Below are 23192 nucleotides of genomic sequence, written 5' to 3' on the forward strand. Positions count from 1 at the left end.
CCCAGCAAGTGGGAGATGGGCACCTTAAAAGAGCATGGAAGCAGCTATACCTTCTGGAAGAGTAAACAGGAAGGAGAACACTGACTTGAGAAGCTGAGGGACTTGGGATTGTTCAGCCTGGAGAAGAGAAGACTCAGGGGGGACTTGGTTGCAGCCTACAAGTATATCAGAGGCGTACATCAGGGTTTGGGGGAGCATCTATTCACCAAGACCCCCCAGGGAAGGACAAGAAATATTTGGCACAAGCTGATTGAAGATCACTTCAGGCTAGACATAAGAAAAAACATCTTTATTAGCCAAGTACCAAGGGTTTGGAACAGGCTCCCCCCAGAAGTGGTACAGTCATTCACCCTGGCAATCTTCAAATGTCTTGATGCCTATCTTGCTGGGATCATTTGATCCCAGCAGTCTTTCCTACCTACGTGCAGTGGGGCTGGACCCAATGATCTGTAACTTCCAGCCCATAACTATGAAACTATGTTCACCACCACTGTTCCACCAGAAAAACAGGCACAAAACATCATGGCAACATCCACAGTCTAAGCATTGGCACCTGATTGACTATGTCATCGTCTGTGCCCAGGATCACAAAGATGTCTGCATCACCTGAGCTATGCTAGGAGCTGATGACTGGACTGATCGCTGACTTATCCACTGGGTTATGTCACTCAAACTGGCTCTCAAATGATGGTTGCTTCAGAAGCAATGCTGATGGAAGATCAATGTTGAAGGACGCAAGGACCCAAGCAAGCAAGACTTCTTTCACCAGTGCCTCAACAGAAAAACTGGTGAATTCCAATCAACAATGGGAAAATGTTAGCAGTGTGTGGAGTGCCTTTAAGGCCACTGTCATCAGCGCCTGTGAAGAGACATTTGGATTCTCTACTAGGAAACATCAAGGCTGGTTTGATGAGAATGACTGGGAGATCCAAGAGTTGATTGATTGCAAGCGCAAGGCCTTTTGTGCTTGGCAAAACTCCAGCAAGCCAAGGCAGAGTTCCAAAGGTGGACATGTGATATGAAGACCAAATGGTTGGGAAGACAAGACTAAGAAGATTCAGCATCTGGTTGACATCCACAATATGCATGGTTTCTCCATGCTACCAAAGCCATCTACAGTCCCCAAGCACTTGGGAACCAACCCCATTGAGACCTAAAGATGGAGGAGACCTGATGAAGGAAAGGGGAGATACCAATGCCCATTGGAAGGAGCCTTTTGAAGACCTTCTCAATTGAGACTTTGCTATTGACGAGAGTGTTCTCAACTCGATCCCGCAACACCCAGTCAGAGGTGATCTTGGAATCCCTCCAGCCCTTAATGAAATGAGAAAAGCTGTCAAGCAGATGAAGAACAACAGGGTATCTGGAGTGAATGGAATCCCCACTGAAATCTTAAAACAGGGAGGAGAGGATCTCACGTCACAGCTTCATGCCCTCATCTTATGGATATGGAGTGATGAAGAAATCCCAGATGACCTCAGGGATGCCATGACTGTGACACTCTTCAAGAAAGGAGACAAGTCCAACTGTGAAAACTACAGAGAGATCACCTTGCTGGTCACCACAAGAAAAATCACTGTGAGAACCCCTCTGAACCGTCTCCTTCCACTTGCTGAAGAGATTCCTCCTGGAATCTCAACGTGGGTTTAGGACATCGAGGCATAATTCACATCATCTTCACAGCTTGTCAGATGAAGGAGAAATGTTGGGAGCAACATAAGTATCTCTATATGGCCTTCTTTGACCTCGTGAAAGTTTTCAACTCTGTCAGCCGAGAAGTGTTAGAGAGAATCCTTTTGAAGTATGGATGCCCACCAAAATTTGTCACCATTCTCTACCTGCTCCATGATGGTATGCGAGTGGTGGTTCTCAATAATGAACTATCACAGATCCCTTTGAGTTTAAAATGGGAGTTAAGTAAGGCTGTGTTATCACTCCAGCACTCTTTTCAATATTTCTTGTTGCGATGTTACATCTGAGCACCATCAAGCTTCCAGCTAGAGTGGAGCTAAACTACTAGGGGTGCACAAATAAATATATTTTGACTGATACTAATGGCCAATTATTAAACAGCCATATCCGTCAATACCAATCCAATAGCCAATATGCAGCCTGGTAGCTTGGAGAGCAGCGTCTGGCCAGTAAGTCTGTATGGGGGAAAGGGTGGAGGGGGAGCAGTTTGAGGCCCCCACAGTGAGAGAGGGAGTGGGGCTGGGGCAGGCAGTGCCCAGCTGGGGCCGGGGGATAAAGCCATGGGCAACTGGTTCAGAGGGCATGGGGGGGGGAGGTGGCTCCCATTTCTGCATGCACCCCCAGAGGAAACATGGGGTCATGTGCACCTCAGATTTGTGCATGGAGTGAGGGCGAACTGCCCACTATGGGCTTGGGGCCTGGGGCTGTGCTGGCCTTTCCCGGTGGGAGGGCTGGGCTGGGGCTACGGTCAAGGCAGGTGGTGGTGGTGGGGGGTGGGGAGCTACAGGATGGGCTACAGCAACCTCAAAATTTACCATAGCTCCCCTCCCAGTGCCACCGCCACCCACCCTGAATGCAGCCCCAACCCAGCCCCCTACCAGGAAGAGGCCAGCACAGCCCCCAGCCCTGAGCCTGCAGCCCTAAGCCTGCAGCTGACAGCCTGCTCTCACCCTGCACACAAATCTGGGGGACACAAAAACAAAAACAAGACCTCCCCAACCTCTGGCTAATTCCCCAGCCTCACTACCCAGCCCCTCTGCAAGGATTTCAGAACACTAAATTATTAATTCGTTTTTGAAATTTGGATACTACTCAATTCAGGTTGAGAACCATTGTTTACATAGATGGCAATACTCACATCACTAGCAGAGTAAAGAGAAATAATGGGGACACTAATCAGTGTCAGAAGTCAGTATTATACATTATATACAGCATGCATTTATTCCAAGGGATCCCTACAATCTGCTGGAGTGCTGTATACACAGAGAGAAGACATAGTCCCTACTCAGAAGAGTTAACAGTTTAAAGCATTGTCTTGAAAGATATTTAGCCATCTTTCATAATTATGTTGCTCTAAAATGGACAATACCAAGGCAGAATGCAGCAAAGAGAAAATACCAAGGCAGAGAGTTTTGTGAGATTAATTCATATTGTGAGGAATTTACAAATACAGAATTGGGGCCTAACAAGATGGAGTATTGGTCTTGTATTGTTGCAATGCAAATAAATAAAGAATATATTAAAAAATTAAACTGAACATCCAAGGGTGTTTTTTTTTTTTTTTCAAGTAGTGCAGGAAGCTAGTCACCTGAATCCTTTTAGCATTCATCAGGAGGTTTTTTTGTGGCTATATCTGTCCCTGTGTAACATTTGGGAACTTATAAAATTTTCCCCAACAATTCCAAAGAGCAAGATTATGCCACCTCCCTGGCTAGGGACAGACATTCAAAAAGCCTGAGCCTGAATTGATTCAGTCTTTGCAGGTTAGTCCAACCTAGCTAGGCTAAATCACTTTGTAATCAAGATAGACATCCCAGAAATGCAGGGACATGCCTGCAGTGGCTCAGGCTAGAAGCCAGGGGGCACTAGAGCAGTCCTCCTTTTGATTCCACAGGGCAGAGCTGAGGGGGACGTGGCCAGGCCTGGGCATGACACTCTGATTATTCTTCCCTATGGCAGGGAATGTTTCACCCTTAACTTAGTATTTATCAACTCATTAAGAAAACAAAGCCTCTCTCCTTTAACTAATGGAGCTCTTCTTCAACAACTCTTCCAAGGAAGGACATTAAGCTACCTGTTGATTAGCTCCAAAAAGCCTGTCTGCTTCTGTCCTCTCCGGGGTCCACTAGCTGATGTCAAGGTGTCTGCATAAGGCAGAGGGGAGGGTGGAATAATTCCTGCTTATCAGGGAGGAGTCAGGCAGACACTCTGTGCCTGCAAATCTGTGCCAAGCTCCAGTCAGGGAGCAGAGGAGAGGGGCCAGCCCTGCTGTGGAGCAGAGAACCCCTCCTAGCCCAGAGAACATGCCGGGATACTGGGAGTGTCTGGTTTATCTTAAACCAGCAAGAGGTCTGGGACAGACGTTGCAGAAACCGGTTTGAACCAAATCAGTTGAATCTGCTACTACATTCAACCTGGTTTATCTTGAACTGGTTTATGTGTAATGTCTGTCCCTAGCCCCTTTCTCTGTACTTTTGGGGCTTTTTTGCATGTAGATGTGTTTGCAGTCCATAATCAGAGTGGTATAACACTAAGATAAAGAGAACTTAAGCTTCTGATAGTCTCCGTTTTATGTTGCCTTCTGGACTTTTTTTTTATTTCCTAATGGGTTTTTTTTAAAGAAAAATTGCACTATATTTGTTTTTCAAATTATTGTCAGCTCCTAGAGATACAGTCCTTGATTTTGCAAAGCTGCTTGATTTTATGCACATGAATTGCCTCACTAAAGTTTCTTGAACTATGTATAAGCATGAAGTTAAGCACATGCATAAATCTTTGCAGGGCCCTGTGCTTTTCTCATCGTCTGTTATACTGTTTGTACAAAACTTTGTTTTGCTTTTTTTTTTTTTTAATTTAACCTGAAGTTGAGTAAGGAAGAAAAATGTGAGGTATGTTGAACCTTCTTTCTTTCTATTACTATGTGTTTGTGTACCTTTTCAAATTAATAGATTTTTTGGGGAAACATTTAAAGTTACCAAAGATCACAAAGATTCGTTAATCAGAATGAGATTTGTTTTATGTGTATGCATTTGATTGTTTTCACTGTATTTGCAAATAATAGGTAGAGTTGAGAGCCTACTCTTTCCTTTGGTTAAGCAAATGAAGCTCCTTCCTGAGTCAAAGGGAGCTGCAATTCTTTGGTCAGTGCCAAATCTCCTTTCTGAGGTCTGCTTCATAATATTCCTCTTTATCTTAATAGCATCAGTAGTTCTCTCCGCTGAGTATTTATTAACTTTCTTTTTCTTCATAACCACTTATGCTACATATTGTTCTTTGTATTTAAAATTTAAAATAATGAGTTTCATTTGCACTTTTAAGAAATTAAATAGCTTTTTAATGTCCATCATATTTAATTTTAGTGAAACAAATCGCACCTCTACCCAGCGGAACCATTTCTACAGCTTTGTTTTCGGAAGACTTGCCACAGCCCACACCTCTCACAGCCTCTCCTTCTGATCCCAAAGATCAAGTTAAAGGTGGAGAAGAAGAAAAGAAAAAGAAGGACAAGGCAGGAAAAAAAGGTATTCTGACTTCTGAAATCCTTTGAACAATGACAGTATTTAACTTATGGATGTTCTAAGTAAAGTTTCATAATTGCAGAGGGTGGAAAAACGATCAGTAGAACTACAGTAAGGAAATCAACACTCCAACTCTTAGAAGTCTGGAAAAAGGAAGTATTTACAGTTTATAAAGGGAATTAAGCAAATAGACTTGTAGTTCTTGTTTATGCAAGATACTTGGCAGATATGTACTAAAGTAGCTAAGCTACTGTTGACTCCTCCCCTAAAATATATATATATAATATGCATATGTTTGTGTGCATGCTGAAGATTAAAGAAGCATTGACTGCCAAAGCGAATGGAATAGAACACATCTCCAAGATTCATTGTTAGAGTTTGGTTTTTGCCATGGGCCATGGACACCATGCAAGTAAAAGCCCACAAACTAGCTCAGACATAACCACTGGCATGGGCAGTGTGGCAGATAAATGCATTTTGCTTGTACACACCCTTTGGGGCAGATGGCAGGGAAGGGCTGGGGCAGCATTGCTACCACAAGGATCTGACACCTTGTAGTCTCCATCTTCTCCATCTGCCCCTGGCATGCCAACATCTGACACCTTGCAGTCTCCATCCTCTCCATCTGCCCCTGGCATGCCAACATCTTGTAAGTCGAAGCTGCAGGTGTTTTTGGCACTCTTCCGAAAAATGTTGCCGACCTCTGCTATATAGCACTAAAGGAACTGCATTCAGTTTAGCTGTACTATTTTCTGTAAATGCATGTCCTTTTCTTTTTGGAAAATTCTGCAGTCATTCAGCTTCAGCATCTTGTTTTGCTCAATCTATGTCTAGAATTGTAGCATTGTTATGTGACTGAGAAGAAGTGCAGTGGTAAAAAGTAAGCAAAGGCAAATGACATGCCTGGAAATTAACATTGTATTTTGGGACTCCAGGAGTACCATAATATATTTGCCTCTGTTTGTCATTTATTAGTTGCTTGTAGTAATCTTTTAAGGTAACTTTATGAAGATTAGAATTTTAAATAGGAAGAAGTGTAATTATCAATTATCTTTGCACAAAAATACAGCCTCAGTCTGTTTGTTAACTCAGTGCATGATATCAGTGGTCATTATATGAGAATTAAAATTCACTGATGGAACTTCAGTTTGTGAGCCACTTCAGAATTTAGACATCCTTTCAGAGATACCAGGTATCCGGATACTCTCTGAGGTTAGATTCCTAGTCCACTGGTGAAGGAAAGGGGTTGTGAAATATTTGGGCATGTTGAGGCAAAAAACTGTGCATGAGCATTGAGCACTCCAGGTTTTGCTGTGACTTTTATTCCAGAGGGCGCTGCTGAGAAGCTTCATCTGATCCGAGACATGGCAATGCTCTTTGAAGTGAAAGCTACAAGAAACAGCTGAGCAGTTCTTCCTTAATTTGACAACCCACTACAAATTAAGTGGGTTCCAATCAGAAAATATACGTTATATTGTACTGCTACGTCAGGCCCTTGTCAAACATTACTTCTATTGAGAAACAGGCAGTATCACTCAATGGAAATAGTTGCACCATATAACCCACTTCATGTTCAAAGGGCAAGCTACCCAGAGTGGATTGCAAAACCAAGCTTCTTGGGAACTTAGTCAGGAGCCTGGGCTCCCTCTCCACCAGCAAGTAAGGTGTGATTTGAGATCCAGACTCGCATGTCTTACCATGCACTTGTGACATCTGTAAGTAAATGGCTGTCAGGGGCTGCTGTCATCCTGTGTGTGACATGCCACATATTTAAATTAAAGCTTACTAGAAACTTTCTTTAGAACTGTTCAACATTTTTCAAACCACAAATATATAGCTTGTTGGCCATTTTTATAGCTAATTGACCATTTTTATGACTTGTTGACCACTTCTGTTGTCTGATAATTACTTTGCACGTGTAACATGTCTAAAGTTATTGTGTAATTAACTAGTTAATTGCACAATAAATGTAATGTCTGCCAGAGGCCTTTAGGCATGCAAGGATTGTCTAGGTGATATGAAATACGAAGGTGGGATCATGTGTCATTTAAGGTAATAAAGTGATGTCAGTACACAATTCAAAGCTTTTGCTGAGATCTGGTGGTTGCAGGATTGGTAAGGAAAAGTAATCATGTAACTTCTTTCCTTTGGCTTCTAATTTAACTCTCTCCTGCAGGGGAGAAGAAGGAAAAGAAGCATCCTCCAGCAGCTGGGGGTGATGACTCTAAACCTATAGATGTTTCTTGTCTGGACCTGCGCGTTGGTTGCATTATTACTGCAAAAAAGCATCCTGATGCAGATTCTCTTTATGTCGAGGAGGTAGATGTTGGAGAAGCGAGCCCAAGAACTGTTGTCAGTGGCTTGGTGAAGCATGTACCTTTGGAACAGGTACATATGAAATTATTTATGTACAAAATGTATGTGCATTAATGTGTAGTTTCTTAGCATCAAAGTGTGGCGATTGCTAATTCTGTCCAAGTACCTTGTTTGCAACAGAAAGTTCTGTTCCTTAGATTTTTTTTTAATTACAAATTCTAATTGGACTCTTGAAGGACAGATTTTAATTAGGTGAGACTTTATTCTGTTACTTTACGTGTTGTTGCTCAGAGAGAGTCTTTGGTGTGTCTTACAGGGAGTACGGTCCTGAAAATGTTTGAAAGGAAATAAGATGTTGCACTCATGGGGTAGTGGAGGGGAGTAATATAAATGGGCTTGTATTTCAGCTAGGTTAAATGGTTCAGGACTGATATTCTCTGTAGTCAGTTTGAACTTTATTTTTTCTGAATCTGTGATGAATAGCACTCCGGCCAAAGGCTACATTTTTCCTTTAGGTTTAAATTCTTGCTTCATTTTAATGCGTATTTGAACTATGTACAAAGGAATTGATTAAATTAAAACTTTTGGTCCTTTAGATCTTTGTTTTACTCCCGTGAAGTAACTAGTAACTCCCATAAGCAGTTCTAGAAGAGAAATGTTACCGTTTTGGTTTTTCAGATATTTTTATGATACCAGGTTTTGGTCAGTTATTACAGCCTGGAGGTTCCAAGTTACTTAATAAATATCATATGGCTACTACTGGTGATGAGTCCAAGACTTAAGCTATGGGTTCTGATGCAGACTTCTTAACCTTGAATTGTTGTAGGGCAGGTATAAGCAAGGTGGCCATGGGCCAGATTTGGTTACATAGCTGACAGGGTTTAGCACCATTCTTGTACTGGGGGCTATGCCCATGCCAGGCGGTGAGGAGCTACACCAGGTGATGAGTACCTGGGGGGCAGGGAGAAGCAGGTCTGGCTAGCTGGAACACTGATCTGCCCTGCACTCAGACCAGGTTGTCCCTGCCTGCAGCTCTGAAACTTTGCCAACCACTGCTTAGAGGTATAGGTTTGAAATCAAGATTTTAGTTTAGGCCCATTTGTATGATAGCAGACATCTTACCTGAATCTGAACGGCCCTTAATTTCCTCAGTGTTTTGGAGCTGATGTTTTATATTGGGCCCATTTAAACTACCTACTGGACACATTTAACATTTGAAAAGCTGAGAGATCTTTCCAGGACTGACTTATATTAGAACATGAACTATCCTGCAAACGCTTAACACAGTAAATTTAAAAAGTTCCCTTTAAAACTGAATAGTGCTTCCTTTCTGATCATTTTATTTTGTTGTGTAACACCTGTAATAATCCTAGTTCCATTTAAGTGTATTCTGGATTGTCGAGATATGACTGCGTACAGACATGGGCCTTTACATCCCATTGACATTAACTGGTTTCCCTCTTTCAAGGCCGGTGGTGGTCAACTCAATGGGGTTGGTCTTCCTCTCTCTTATCTCTCCTGCCACGACTTTGATGACCTAATGAATGGGGGGAGGGGTGATGACTCCGCGACCCAGTGTTGGCCGTCTCTTGCCAGGTGCTCGACCAAATATACTTCACGAAACAAAACTTCTTGGCATAGGAAGCAAAGTTACAGGTGACTCGCTGTGGTGCCTCTCCCGGCTGCAGGGGACTCAGATGCAGGCTCTCCCTTCCCAGATCCTTAATCCATAAATGCTTGATCACCAAAGCCACAATCAAATGTTTCCTCCTTTTTTTTCAGTAATTGAAGCCGCGATGGCTTAATTGACCGCGCATGGCAGCCAATTTAACGTGGGAGCATTGGCTTCCCCTGAGTATGTGAGCTTCTCCGAGCTCCCTTGCCGTGTTCCTGGGGACTTCAGTTCTGCGCAGCAGACAGGCACTCACACGGTCTGCGTGCCCCGACCCTCTCTTTCCTACCATTCCATGCCATCCCCTCTCCCGGGACCGGAAATAACCCTGGGCTGCTTAATGAGCCCAATCCACTTCACCCAGTGAGGTGATAAAACAGCGCTGGGGAAAACTGGGAGCTCCCGTCAGAGCATGGCCACACCGCTGTAGTTGGGCAGACTCCCCTGGCCAGGGGTCTGCTCTAGGTATGTAACCTTGTCCTTTTCACATGGATAAACAACACCTGAATTAAAGAGATTGTGGGTATTTCAAGGCTATCAAATGGGTAACTGGAGTAAGTGGTAAATATGCAATCTTCTTGTGTTTATCCAAAAAATATTAGGTTTTTTGATAATCTGTTCATGTCCATTCTTTAAAGTTTCCCTGAATCTTAATCATATGTGGAACAATACAAGAAAATAATAAGAAACATTTGGAAAAATTGAGACTTGGCAAGCTAAGGAAAGGATACTTATCTTACTTTGCTGGGAACATTAAGACAGGAAAACCATCTGGATACTTAAGGTTTACAAGTGTGTACATCCTTTTTCTGACCACTACTGTTGTTTTTATACACAATAGTTATTGAAGTCTTGACAGTATAGATACTCTGAAAGCTTTCTACTCCCTTCTGTTATTAAAAGGGGTGAAAAGATATCTAACAATGTATTTTGAATGACACAAAGCAAGCAGTATTCAGCCTCCATAGTGCATCCAGAAGTTGTTGGGAATGTAATATGGTGAAGCATGCTACACTATAAGACTTTTAGAAATTTTAAGATATTTCTAAAAATGCTTCATTTGTTTTTATTCCGAATAAAATGACAATGCACAGTATCATAGTGGTGTTCAGGGGCGGAGGGGTGGTTACTTGCACAGTGGAATCAAGTTATAACTTGAGTTCTCTGCTACATTTTTTCCATGAACAGTAATTTTGCCAAAAATGTACTTTTGGCTATCCTAAAACTAGTCATGAACAGAACTAAATTTTTCTGCTAAAAAATTTTAACAGGAAAAATATTTTTAAGACTGGATTCACAAGATATGTCCCCTCTTCACCCCAGGCAACACTAACTTAGTTTCCTCTTCTGCCTGAGGGGACTTTCACACATCTTTTCCCTCCTAGGAGAACACCCTAACCACTAGCCTATATAATGTTTTCAGTCTGTTTCAGTATTGATTTAAATACTCTTAGGGAGTGGAACATCTCCAGAAGGAGGGATTGAGAGCAAGCACCCTGTCACAAGTGCCTGATGGCCATGGGGGTCATGTCCAGGAGTGGGAGACATTTGTTCCAAGTTATGCCGTGAACTAAACAGAGGGTAGATTTGAATTTAGTCTCTAATATCCCAAAGGAGTGTCCTAGTCCCAGTAGGCATTGGGGTATTTTGTGGCACAGTGCTGTTAGTACCTTGTGTTGGAAGATTTTTCAGTTTGTTCAATATTTTACACAAAGAGTTAAGAGAGTAGGAATGAGTCTAGCTTTGAAAGTTACAGTAGTCACCCGGGAGGTGGGACACCTGCGGTTTCCTATAGTGTCAAAGAGATATCAAAGTCACTCCCACCGAAAACACTGTGAAGCCTGGGAAGGTAGGGCACCTTCCTGAAAGATTAGTGGTGGTAAATTCAAATCTTATTAAGCAGAAAAGAGAATTAAATTTGAATCTCCCACATTCTGAGCAGTCGCTTTAACTTTGAGCTGTTGGGTAAAAGGCAACCATCTTGCTTTCTTCACTCTTCTTCTATTTCTGCAGCAAAACCCCAAAAGTTTAAGTTGGCTCAATCAATACACACCAAAGCTTATTTTTCAGTAAAAGAGGTGAACTGATAAATCAATAATGCATTCACCTCTAGTTGATAGCTACCACCATTACATATTGTTTTAAAATTCCAGTTCTGTCTCTGTATAGGTTCTTCATTATTCTTTATTCCATGCTCTCAAAGTGCTCTTTGTAGTTATTAAAGCTTCACCTTGGACAAATAATATTTTTAGCAAAGATGTTTGTCTTCAAAAAGTTAAGTCTAAAGAGGTCTTGGGAAAACAGAAGCAAGGGAAAAATATTCTTCCCCCCCTCCCCCAAATCCTTTACTTTAAAAATTATTTGATACCATTGAATAATTAAACTTTTAAAAAAATCCTAATCCCAGAACCCTTCCAGAAGGTTTGCTGTTACTGAGGAAGGTGATAGAGGGACTCCTACTCAGTGGTTCAAAGGTAGAAACACACTATTTTCTCCAGTTTGCATGGCCCACATTACAAAGTGTTTTTTTGCTTCCTCTCCGCAAAACATGCAACAGAGTGTGTACAACAGGGGTGTCCAACCTTTTTGTGTGGGGTTGTGGGGCCGGATCATGAACTTTTTATCACCCAGTGGGCCATATTCAAAGACCTCACCCCGCACCCCAAAATGAAAGTAGTGTTTACTTTCATTTCCCATCACAGCACCTCAGGCCTCAGAAAACAGCTTGGAGGGCCGCATGGCAGCCTGCGGGATGCATGTTGGACAAGCCTGAGCTAACTAAACGCAGGCATGAACCCTCATCCAAAGCTCATCTGAGCCATTCAGGATTCCCAGATTGACCTGGGGATCTCAAGGGTACAGGCTTTCTTGTGAAGGTCAGGGCAGAGGTACCTCGAGGGAGGCCAGTCTCTACATTTCTGCACCTCTGTTTCAAAGCTTGACCAGAGCAAAAAAAAATAAATGATAAGCAAACATATTGAATACTAGGGGGGAAAGTTAACTGGACTTTTTTTCAATCCTAAAACTTTGAGAAGTGATTTGGCAAGTCCTTATTCATGTAAGTTCAAAGGAATAATGAAAACAGCCCAGGGGCAACTATGTAGCAAGTATGTAATTGAAGCTAAGGCTAACAGGAACCCATGATTCAGACCACCTCTGATCCTGGTGAAAGATGAGACATTTTAGGCTTTGGCTTTCAGAGGTGCTAAATTCTCCAAAAGGCCCTTAGACTTTCATGGCAGTTGTGGGGGGTCAGGGCTGCTTACATCCAAGATGTCTCGTACTGAGTACCAAGAAACTGAGGCATCCAAAATAAGAGGCCACTTGTGAAAATTGGAGCCACGGGCACCTCTGCTTGAAGGCCAACAGGAGATATTTCTGATTAATGGCAGATAAAGAACCTGCTCCTTTTCAGATACCAGCCTGCATGTGTGTCCTTTCACCTTAGCCTGCCATGATCAGCCCATTTTCACTGTAGCTACATGCTCCTTCCCCCTGCCCAGGTACATCTTTGTCACCCATGGGATTAAGTCTTCTCCACTGACTTCAGTGGAGTGATGACAGTTTACACCAGCTAAGGATCTGCCCCCTGTGCTAAATGTTGATCTCCTACCTTCTTGCCTTTGTTCCTGTGCTGCCATGTCAGAGCTTTGTTGGAGTTTTCCCACAAATATCAAAGTGGAAATCATGTTCACCTAAAGTAGGGGTAGCCAAAGTGTGACGAAAGATGCAGAGTGGGCCACACTCCTGGGACTCCTGTGGAGGTCCCTATGGGCTGTACTCCACCTTTAACAAAAAAGCTACATAAAAGCATTGCATGCCAGGAATTGCATCCTACAAGGGCTCCAAACCTGCCTTCTCATCCAACATCCCCATTCAAGACAGGCCATAGCAACTCAAGCCATTTTACTTAGGTGCAGCCCAGAGGCTGCTGGCAAGTTAACACTGAAGCCATCAAATTGAACAAAGATTTAATGCCTCTCTGATAGTCTGCCTGTATTTATTATGACTGACTCATTAGCCCTTGAAGAGTAGTGCTGGCTGTGGAGTTGAACCACTGTGGACTTGTGTGGGGACGTTTTGGGAAGGCAGTTAGTAACATGTACCTTTACCTCCAAAGAAATGAGAGAGAATCTGCGATCCAAGGGAGGCACTAGATAATGTATATAGCATGAACTAATGTAAACTTTCTTAGTCCATAATACCCCTCAGTCCTGACCATCAGAACCTCCTACTGAATTCACATGGGCTTAAGCAGGTCCTTTTGAGATATAAAAACAAAGCTCTTATGGATGCACAGGAGGAACTGGGTGAGGGCTGTGATGCTGCATCCTGCACATGCTGGGCTCTACAGGTGGAGCAGCCATAGGCAGGGACCCAGGCCACCCAAGCCCCGCACCCCAGGCCCCACTGTGCTTAGCAAGCCTGCCTGGCAGCTCCCAGCCCAGAGTCAGCAAAAAAAAAAAAGGGGGAATTCACCTGCCGGGGAGGGAGGAGGAAGTGGAGGTGGCGCAACGAGCCTGGGCCGGCGCCACGCGCTCGCACGGGGACCTGCGAGCTGGGCACGGGGCAGCGCCCAGGCAGCCCCCGGCTGCAACTTCTCTGCCCACTGCCGGGAAGATGAACCACACAGGTGAGCATGGAGCAGGACAGGCACGGGGGCCCCGGGATGATGTCTCCTTCTCCCCAGGCACAGCCCCGAGGGGCAGAGCCAGGTGCAAGCGGTGGGCACGGGGGAAGTTGACTGGGGAGGGTCTGGGGAGGTTTTGTCCCTGCTCCCCTTGCCCCATGTGTACCTGGCCAGGGTCCACTTGCTGCCTGCGGTGCTGGCTAGTGCAAGCTCTGCCCGGGACCTCCCCGCACCACACCCACGACCAGCGCTTTCGCTGCTGGCTACTACTCACACGCACTGCGTTGGCAACGTCAAGCTGACGCGGTGCGTGTGGGAACCTTGTCCCTTCCCCAGCCCTTCAGCAGCCATTAAGAAGCTGGTGGGGGGCTGGGGGAGGGACAAGGGGCGGGAACGAAAGTAAACAGCGTTTACTTTTGTTTCCTGTTGCAGCTCCTCGGGCCACAGAAAATGGCTTGGCGGGCCACATGTTGGACAAGCCTGGTGTACAAGGTCCCGTGTTCTCTGGACAAATTTAATTAAATTTATGTTACTGGGATCCCAGAACTATTTAGATTTGCTTCAAGAAGCCCACTCGCTATAGCTGAGACTCAAGATAACATGCATTGTGGTTTTAGTTGATGGACTTGTATTTCTTTTTTCTTTTTTTTTTAAGACATACCTGGACCAAGAGTGTTTTACGTGGGATTTAATTCACTCTGGAACTATTACACAGTGTTGATTTGAAAATAATGCCTGAACTATCTAAACAGGGTGAAGAATTGATTGCTATATTACCGTGTCATTTTTGATTCCTTAACAGTTTTGGTGTTTATAGATGACTAGGGACATATCCAAATCGTGACAGAAGTTCACGCTGCAGTGGCATCTTTAATCTTGCTCTTTTTGCTGCTCACTCCACCCTGCTGCTGGGTGGCCAAGAGGCAGTTAATGCTGTGGTTCTTGCCTCACCACTCAGCAGCAGGGGGAGCACACAGCAAAAAAGAACAGGATTAAAGGCATCATTGCACTGCAGCCGTGATTTAGGTAGGTCCCTGGTCATCTGTAAACACCTAAATTGTTTACAGATGACATAACCAGTATATGAACCTGAAATCCTTCTACACAGGCATGATACTGAATTCTATAGCATTACAGCATATTGTATCTCATACAATTTGGAAATGATGGCTTGAAAACTAGGATAACATCCTCTTTGCGTACTGGTGCGACTGGTGGAGTTGGAGGGGATGAGATAACTTGACCCCTGGCAATTGAACGTTCCCCTCCATTGGCAATCAAACCTACATCATGTGGCCTAAAGGAAACTCTGATCTTGGGGGAACTGATTTACTCTCAAATGGTGACCAGTTCCTATCCTCAATGGTGAGACTGCCAGCATGGGTTGCAGCTGGGATCAGCATTGATTGTGGCTTTTATGATATATACCAGGTATGTCAAACTGCCCCTCAGGACTGGATCTCTCTGCAGTGGTGGGATGAGTGATGCCAGTGACCTCTAGGACTAACAGCTGTCGCTCACCCCCACCACCAGCACATGTTCCCAGTGGAGCTTTGTGCGCTGAATTTTAGGGATGGGCCCTACTCTGAAAATCTCAGTGCCTCTACAAGCCCTGCAGCCACATAACAGATCTGGCCTGGGGGCCCATAAGTTTGACACCTCTGACATAGACAGTTGTCTATTAAATACTAAGCTGAGTGCAATAACTCTTCCACATAGTGCATTGTCATATTGTAGGGTGTTACTTCTCTTACCAGATTTGCAGAGGTAAAAATGTATATGTCTGAAAGGTTCACTGTTAGCCATCTGGTTTCATCTTTTGCATTATCTTGACTGTAAGCTACTAAGAGTTCATTGTAAACAAACTGAATACACTGCAGACAATTCAGAGAAATAATAGACATGCCTTCTTATTTTTTGTAACCTAATTGCTGGAGAAAAATAATCCTCCAAAATGCCCCACAGTAGAGAATTCAGAGATTTTTTTTGGCAGGTTCAAAGTGAATAGTTATTTTGTTACAGGGGTGTAGGTTTTAGCCGTGTTGGTCTAAGGACATAGGCAGACAAGGTTCTTTGCACGAATCTGATATCTTTTATTACACCCACTTAAATAGTTGGAAAACAATTATTAAGCAAGCTTTCGGGTTCAAAAACCCTTTGTCAGGCTAAGGAAGTTTCTGCAGTTGGTGTGTGCTTTTCCTGGATGGAATTAAAAGTAAAGAAGCCAGAGGCTGGGCTGGTCTGCATACAAGACGATAGTCAGTGAAAATGTAGATTGAGGAGTCAATGGGTGAGAGACAGGCTGGGGGGTGGGGGGGGAGAGAAGGGGGATGAACAGTGGAGTAAGCAGTAATGTAGTTCAGGTTTAGGCATTTCTATTGTAGGCAATTGTAGGTAATCTAGCTTTTGTTCTTAGGATTAGACATTGTCATGAGTAGAAATACTTGAGTTTTGGCTGTGTTAAGCTGCATCACAGGAGAATTATGGTTCTAATTTTTGTAGTGTAAACTTTTCTATTAAGCATAGACCTTTTTTTCATTGAGGAAAACTTGAGACCATCCATCATTCCAAATCATTCTTCAAAGGCCAGCCTTGAATTTGTCAGAAGATGGTATTGAAATAATTTTTTTCTGTTACAATTTGAGATTCTCATTCTATTCCTTACATGCATTCCTGATCTCTTTTTGGGGAGGGGGGGTTGTCTACTCCATGGAAAAATGTTTCCATAAATCATATAGAAAATCAAGCATAGAGTGACTTCAGTATGAACAACTGTAAACTTTTTGGCACTTCCTCTGTAACACTATACAGTTTTTGTTGGTTTTGTTTTTTTAAAATAATTTTCCATTGCTTTTTGAAGCATTAAACTTCAGGATCCACATTAGATACCCTTATATGTTCATTTTCTGGTAGGAAACAGAAAGAAATATTTTATGTAACCAAATCTGTGGTCTGCACATTATGTTTTCTGGCAAACTTAACATTCAGACAAGTGCATGATAACTTGAGAAGCATTTTTTGTTGTTACTGGCTTTGCAGCTCCTCTGGCTTTTAAGGAGTTGTAGTGGTTTTAACTCATAGTGTAACTCAACTTGTGTGTGCTGACTTCAAACTAAGGAAGGGTAGCCTGTTGTGACCCTTTTACTTTGAAGTAAATTGCTGAAGACTAGTTGGTATACTTATTTTTTCTTGTAACTTTGGATATAAAACACCCTTACGTTTTAAGAAAAAACTTATTTTACTTCAACAAGAAACATTGGCTGTCACAGATTCTTACTGGTTTAAACCTTGTAATTAAAGTACCTATTCTTTTTTTAAACAAAAGGTTTGAATGCTAGCAGAACGAACTTAATTTTTCATCATTTCAAAAAAAGATTAACTTGATTTTTTTTTTTAACTCTTTCATTCAGTTTAATGTGTGTGAGACTACCAGTTCACACCAGTATTTAGCAGCTCTGCATAGGTGCAAACTCTCTCTTATTCACCCTAGTACCTTTTATTAACGTAAGAATTTGTTTTAGCTTCTTTAGCTGAAATTTCCTGTCCCGCCCTTATTTTCATCTGCATTTCAATAGTGGCATGAATATGTGGCTGTGAATGTATCTGGGGCTGTGTTGATATGAAGGGTATTTTGTAAATGTTACATGTAGTTTGTCTATAAGGGAGATTGATTTTTCCTTCCTGACTCTCTCCTCAACTATGTACATCTATCCTAGTCATCTCTGTCTAGTAAAATGTCTAGTTCAGTGCATTTCTTTCACATTTGTATCAAACTTTAATAGCTACCTTTCTTTCTGCTATTTATATGATTACATGTTTTTAGTGACAATTTACAGAACAGTAAATTAGGTGCATTTATTTCTGTGTATTTTTTCATTTATTAATGAATAAGTGAGAATGACAGAGATAACAGCCAGTCACCATATTCCTATTTCTTTTCAAAATAATTATTTTTATCCATTTATTATGTGCCTCTGTAACTTTAAAAAGAAATACAGTTTGTAATATAATTACGTTTGCACTTGACTGATTTTTTTTTTCTTAATTTGCACATTTATTAAGTTAGGCTTTCTACTTTCAGCTGTTTTTTCTGTATCTTCAAAGAGCCATTATATCTGATTTCAAACTTTTAAGATGCCTACTTTCTGCCAGTCAGAATAAACTTAAAACTATTCAGGTTAAAGAATATTCTTATACTTGGAGAAACTTTAAATTTTTTTCAGTTTCTCGGGGGGGGTGTTGTTTTGTTTTTTACCTTTTTACAGTTTCTTTGAGAGGACTTTTTTGCTTGCTTTGCTTAGTCTTTCTGTTTTAGTAAAACAAAACAGAGTTCCTTGTGCGTATTTTTTTACCTTTTTCCTGTGGAAATTAATATCCCACATTTAGGAAATGATTGACTAACCAAAATGTTTGTAAAAGCACTCTGACAAGGCTGATTGAGGTAATACCACATGGCAGAAAGCTCTAAATAACTGTTGCTATTTAAAATAGCTGTATTTTACATTAATGAAAAACATCCCTTAATTCTATAATAACAGAAGTACATTATTAAGAAATAAAGAAATCCTTATGGATATATGTGCAATCATGTTCAATTTTGATTGAAGGGAGAACAAGTTAATCCTTTCATCAGTTATTTACTTTAGTTTTCAATTGTCTTTATTGGCAAGGTAATTCAAAATTCTTCCACATTTCAATTTTACTACAGTCCAGAAGTGGCTGTGCATGCCTGCAAATTATTTAAATTTGCTTCTGAACAGCATTACGCTAGGCTACATGGCCTGTCCCTGGATTATTTTTGCAGTCGGCCCAAACTAGGCATATTCATATTCTATACATGGAACTAATTTAAATTATTTTTTGCGTATGCACAGATGCAGAACCGGATGGCAGTATTACTCTGTAACTTGAAGCCTGCGAAAATGAGGGGAGTGATATCTCAAGCAATGGTGATGTGTGCCAGCTCACCAGATAAAGTGGAAATCCTTGCTCCCCCCAGTGGGTCTGTCCCTGGAGAAAGAATCACATTTCAAGGTTTTCCTGGTAAGTAATACATATTTAGGAGATTAGAAACTTGGTGGGGGGAAATAATAATCAGGAAACAGCACATCTTTGTTGCACCCATTTCATTGTAGGGCCAGTTTTATATGGTAAGTAATTTGAAGTGGGTTAAATTTTTGGTCTGAACTCCATGAGTTGGTAATATTGCAAGTGATCATTACCTCTTATATTTTGAATAAACATACACAAGTGCTCTGTGAGTATTTAGAAGGACTAAAAATAGAAAGAAATATTAAATAGCTAAAAGTTGAACAAAGTGAAAGAAATGTTAGTTAGATGTCATGGCTGCAGTGCTTTTAGATTTACTGATGCAAGTGCACTTCTTAAATGTATAGTTTCTACTATTTCCACGTTGCAAACAGAGAAGCAGAAGCATAGAAAATGAGGGTGACTTGCTGAGTTGCAAAGTAAATAAATCACATAAGTCAGTGGCAGAGAAAGGCATAGAACCAAGGTTTCCTGACTCCCAGTCCTGCACCCCATAAATATATGCACAATATATTTTTAAAGAAGTCTTATCATTTATATATGTTGAAATTTGAATAATTCTGAATTCTGTTCTCTTAAAATAACCTTATCTTTTAAACATTAACGTTATTTGTAAATTTGTAAATGTACATATATTCACACACACAGTATATGTGTAAATTTTAGATATGTACAAATACACACAGAGGTATATATATGCATATATGTGTGTGTGTTCATGCATATAATATTAATTGTAAAGTTATAAATTTGCCATGGATCATGAGAGGGAAAAATATTTTGTCTCCCTCATGAGCTGGTAAAGTAAAAACACGGAGCTGGTGAAAGATGCTGCATAGATAGCATTGTGTATTAGTTTCCTAATTACAAATGAAGATCCAAAGGTCTCATCACTGTTCTGGGAGGATGTCACCTAGTTTTTTTTGGTTCTGTCCTCACATGAGTAGACCGTTCTGATTACTGCAGAAGGAATCAGCCTTTCCTCACTTTTTTCCATATATTCTTAAACATGCATCAAAAAATAACGCATCAAACTGACTGGTACAAGATAATCACAGTGCAGTGCGCTTTGTTACAATGCGTCCCATTAGTTCATGTCTGCCAGACTACAGTCTGAAGTAGCATTTCAGTAGCAAAATAATTAGAACTGCTTTTAAAGAGACTTCCATTAGTTTTTAAAAAGTCTATTCCTAGTGAAAATCAGCTATGTCAACATTTATTTTAAAATTGTTTGCAGGTCCTCAGGTGTATTGATATTCTATTTCTATTCTATTGGTATTCTATTTCTGATATTCTGTTTCTAAAAAGCCACAGTATAAATTAAATGTGGTGTGAAAATTGCACTTCAGAACTGAACCCTGAGGCTTATGCTAGAAGGCTTTATATATTTTACAACCATTTCCTCCTGATAGGAAGCCAAAGATATCTGTGGAGCTTTAATAGTGCCAAATGAAGTCTTTTACAGCCCATTAAAAATTTTAAATCTCTGGTTCCATAAATTTTAACTACAAAATATAGCAATTACTGCCTACTGCACAAAGGAGAAATTGGTAGCTATGAGAAAAAGGCTATAATGCTTGTCTTTGATAATATACTTCTTGTGCCAAAGCATACAAAATAGGCACTCTGGAGTAACATATGAGGAAAAGCTAGAGACCACTTGATTTTAAAAGAGCTTCTTTTGCTAGTTCTCAATGAAATACTTGATTTTTCTAGTTAGACAGTCCATGACAGAAATAATGTATTTATAAATTGTAGTCTGATAATGTGTGAGAAATGGCACAGCAGATGGAAGGAACTGTGCATTCCTCCTGTACATAAACAGCATTTAAAGAATAGTTTAGAGGGATCTTTGTTTAAGAATGAATAATGTGAAACTTCAGATAAAATCCAAATGCAATTTTTGAATGCTTGATGTGGTCCATCTTTTAAGCTGAGGGGGTGACTTTTAGTAATATTTATTAGAGTATGGACAAAGAATCAACCAAAAATAGAGAAACCATTGTGCTAGATACTGTACACACAGATACAGTGGCCTGTGCCCCAAAGAACTTATTTTCTAAATCAGGAGTGTCAAACATATGGCCCCCGGGCTGGATCCTATGCACTGGTCCCTACCTCATGCACTGCATGTGGCATGCAGACTGGACCCAGTGCTGGACTCTACAGGGGGTTGGTCTGGTCTGGTCTGGCTCGCAAGCTGGGGCAAGCACCACCTGGGCTTTAGAGCCATGAGAGTGAAAGATGCCTCTTCAGGATACTTGTGGGGCTGTGTAGGGTCTGGAAGGAATGGGGTGAGGAAGGATTATTGGTTTAATCATAATTGTGGGGGGTAGTGGAATGAATACACACGCATGCACAATATGTATATCCAACATATGGAAGTGTTAATTGATCTTGTGGGTATGGGTGTAAAATATGTACATATAATTTTGAGTGCTTGTTTTTAAAAATGAAACTAAGTTAACCACTACTAGATTTTAATTTGTCAAACAATGAAGGGTTGATTTTTTTTTCCCATCCTCTGCTATCTAGAAGTTTGAAAAAGGGTAGTGTAGGCAGTGAACAAGCTGACAATTCAGAATGAGTAGTCAGGAGCTGTTTTCTACATCTTTGTCAGTTCAGTAGTCATTTACACCTATGTGGCTGTGTTTCAGCAGTTACTTTTCTCTTGCTAGTTTTTATTCTTTTCAAGAATGATACCTGCCCTCATGTCGGCTTCTATCATTGATAAAAATCAGGTCAGAATTCTTTGCTGTTTCACATTCTAATTTATGTTTGTTGATGCTGGTGTCTGTCTAACTGTTGCTACCAAGTCTCAGAAATATATTTTAAAGAGGTCTGTGTTTTTTCAATTATTATAACCTCAGCAAGGGGGCAGAAAAATCAGTCTAGACAGCAACAGTGAAGGCAATTAAAGCAGGCAGTAACTGCTTTAATATTGTAACCTTTATGCAATATATGGTCTGTACCTTAGGTGTGTTTTGTACTTTTATAAACTAAATCTGACTGTTATCTGTTGCTGGTCTATCTGCTAAGAAAATTAGTCATGTTAGTGCCACTGAATGTCCAAGTAATTAAAAGCATTTTGCAGATTTTATTTTCAAACCTAAACAGTTGTTTTAAAAATGAAACATCTTGTCTTGAAACCTTAGTTGAGCTGTCAAAATCAAAATAATTCACATGAAAATGACCAGAGTTTCAGTGTCTAAATCTATTTGGTTTTTGTTTGTCAAAAGTCTCAATTTTGTCTCTTGGCTACTGGTCTCATAAAAGGCAAGGTTAATATGCTAGGTTAACATTAGCATTATTGGAAATATTTGGCTCACATTCTTTCAAATTAATTTAATTTCAAAGCTACCTTATAACCATTTAAATACTGATATTTTTTAAGAGAGGAGTTTCAGACTGAGTGTTTGTTTTTCAGTCATTGAAATTGAAATAGAAGCAACAGCTGGGTCTGATTCTAGTTGAAATTCTGAAAGCCCATGGAGCAACAGGAACCAGCAGCAACAACAGAAAAGTAACCCAAAACAGTCCCAGCTGTCCCAAGTCAAGCAGCGTGGACTGAAGTTTAAAAGTAACATAGGTTGATATTGTACATGGTGAACAGGAGTTTTGGGACATTTGTTAATTTTCCATGTTGTTTATTGTAGTGTTATACTGTAAGATTTGATACTTTCTTTCTTTTTTTCCTGAAGAAACTGGAGAACTTTTTCAGATTTATTTCCCCTCATTTATAGACAATGTCTTGCTGAAAGATGGGCATTCAGGTAGAGAATGGCTTGTATCTGATGCAGTTGCTCTTAGAAGAAGTATAAAATTAACTTTACAAAAAGATTAACAGTTTTACAGCTAATTCGCACATTGTCAAGAATTTGTAGCTTTAGAAAGGAGCTTTTACCCATTAAGTATTTTGTAAGGTTTACTTTCTGTTTTAGTGGAAGAATCTGATTGATTAAACAAAATGATTCCTGAACACCCCCTCCCACACCCCATTTCCCAAAACATATATTTCTGATCATTACACAGTTTGTGGTAAAATCCTTCCTTCTCTGTAAAAATAGCTGATGCTTTAAAAACTGTAAGATACAGAAATGGCACAGCAAACACCAAATATGTTGTATGAGACTGTGGTTAATTACTAGTTTGGGTCTAAAAATCTTTGGAGTTTCAGTTGTTTGTTAACCAATCATAGAACAAAATTCAGATTGTTCTAGACTTGCCATGCAGTGGACAGTTTCTGTAAATGGCTTTCTTTAATCAAGACTTCAGCATACATATTTTTTTCAGTCTATAAGGTACATCTCTACCC

At 40.9% G+C, this 23192-nt stretch overlaps 1 protein-coding gene and 1 long non-coding RNA gene across 2 annotated transcripts in view; both read left to right on the forward strand.

Moving 5' to 3' along the window:
- AIMP1 (aminoacyl tRNA synthetase complex interacting multifunctional protein 1) overlaps window positions 1–23192 on the forward strand; it is a 46023-nt gene that overhangs the window by 15120 nt on the left and 7711 nt on the right. Inside the window, exons 3-5 of the mRNA XM_019521939.1 lie at window positions 5052–5213; window positions 7387–7598; window positions 18703–18871. Of these exons, the coding sequence (XP_019377484.1) occupies window positions 5052–5213; window positions 7387–7598; window positions 18703–18871 (543 nt within the window). The remainder of the gene's footprint in view (window positions 1–5051; window positions 5214–7386; window positions 7599–18702; window positions 18872–23192) is intronic.
- LOC109301055 overlaps window positions 21387–23192 on the forward strand; it is a 9263-nt gene continuing 7457 nt past the window's right edge. The window contains exon 1 of the long non-coding RNA XR_002098418.1: window positions 21387–23178. This is a non-coding gene — a long non-coding RNA (uncharacterized LOC109301055). The remainder of the gene's footprint in view (window positions 23179–23192) is intronic.

The sequence above is a fragment of the Gavialis gangeticus genome, unplaced genomic scaffold (genome assembly GCF_001723915.1).
Source record: "Gavialis gangeticus isolate Ggan-Ray unplaced genomic scaffold, GavGan_comp1, whole genome shotgun sequence".
In the NCBI taxonomy this organism is placed as follows: domain Eukaryota; kingdom Metazoa; phylum Chordata; order Crocodylia; family Gavialidae; genus Gavialis; species Gavialis gangeticus.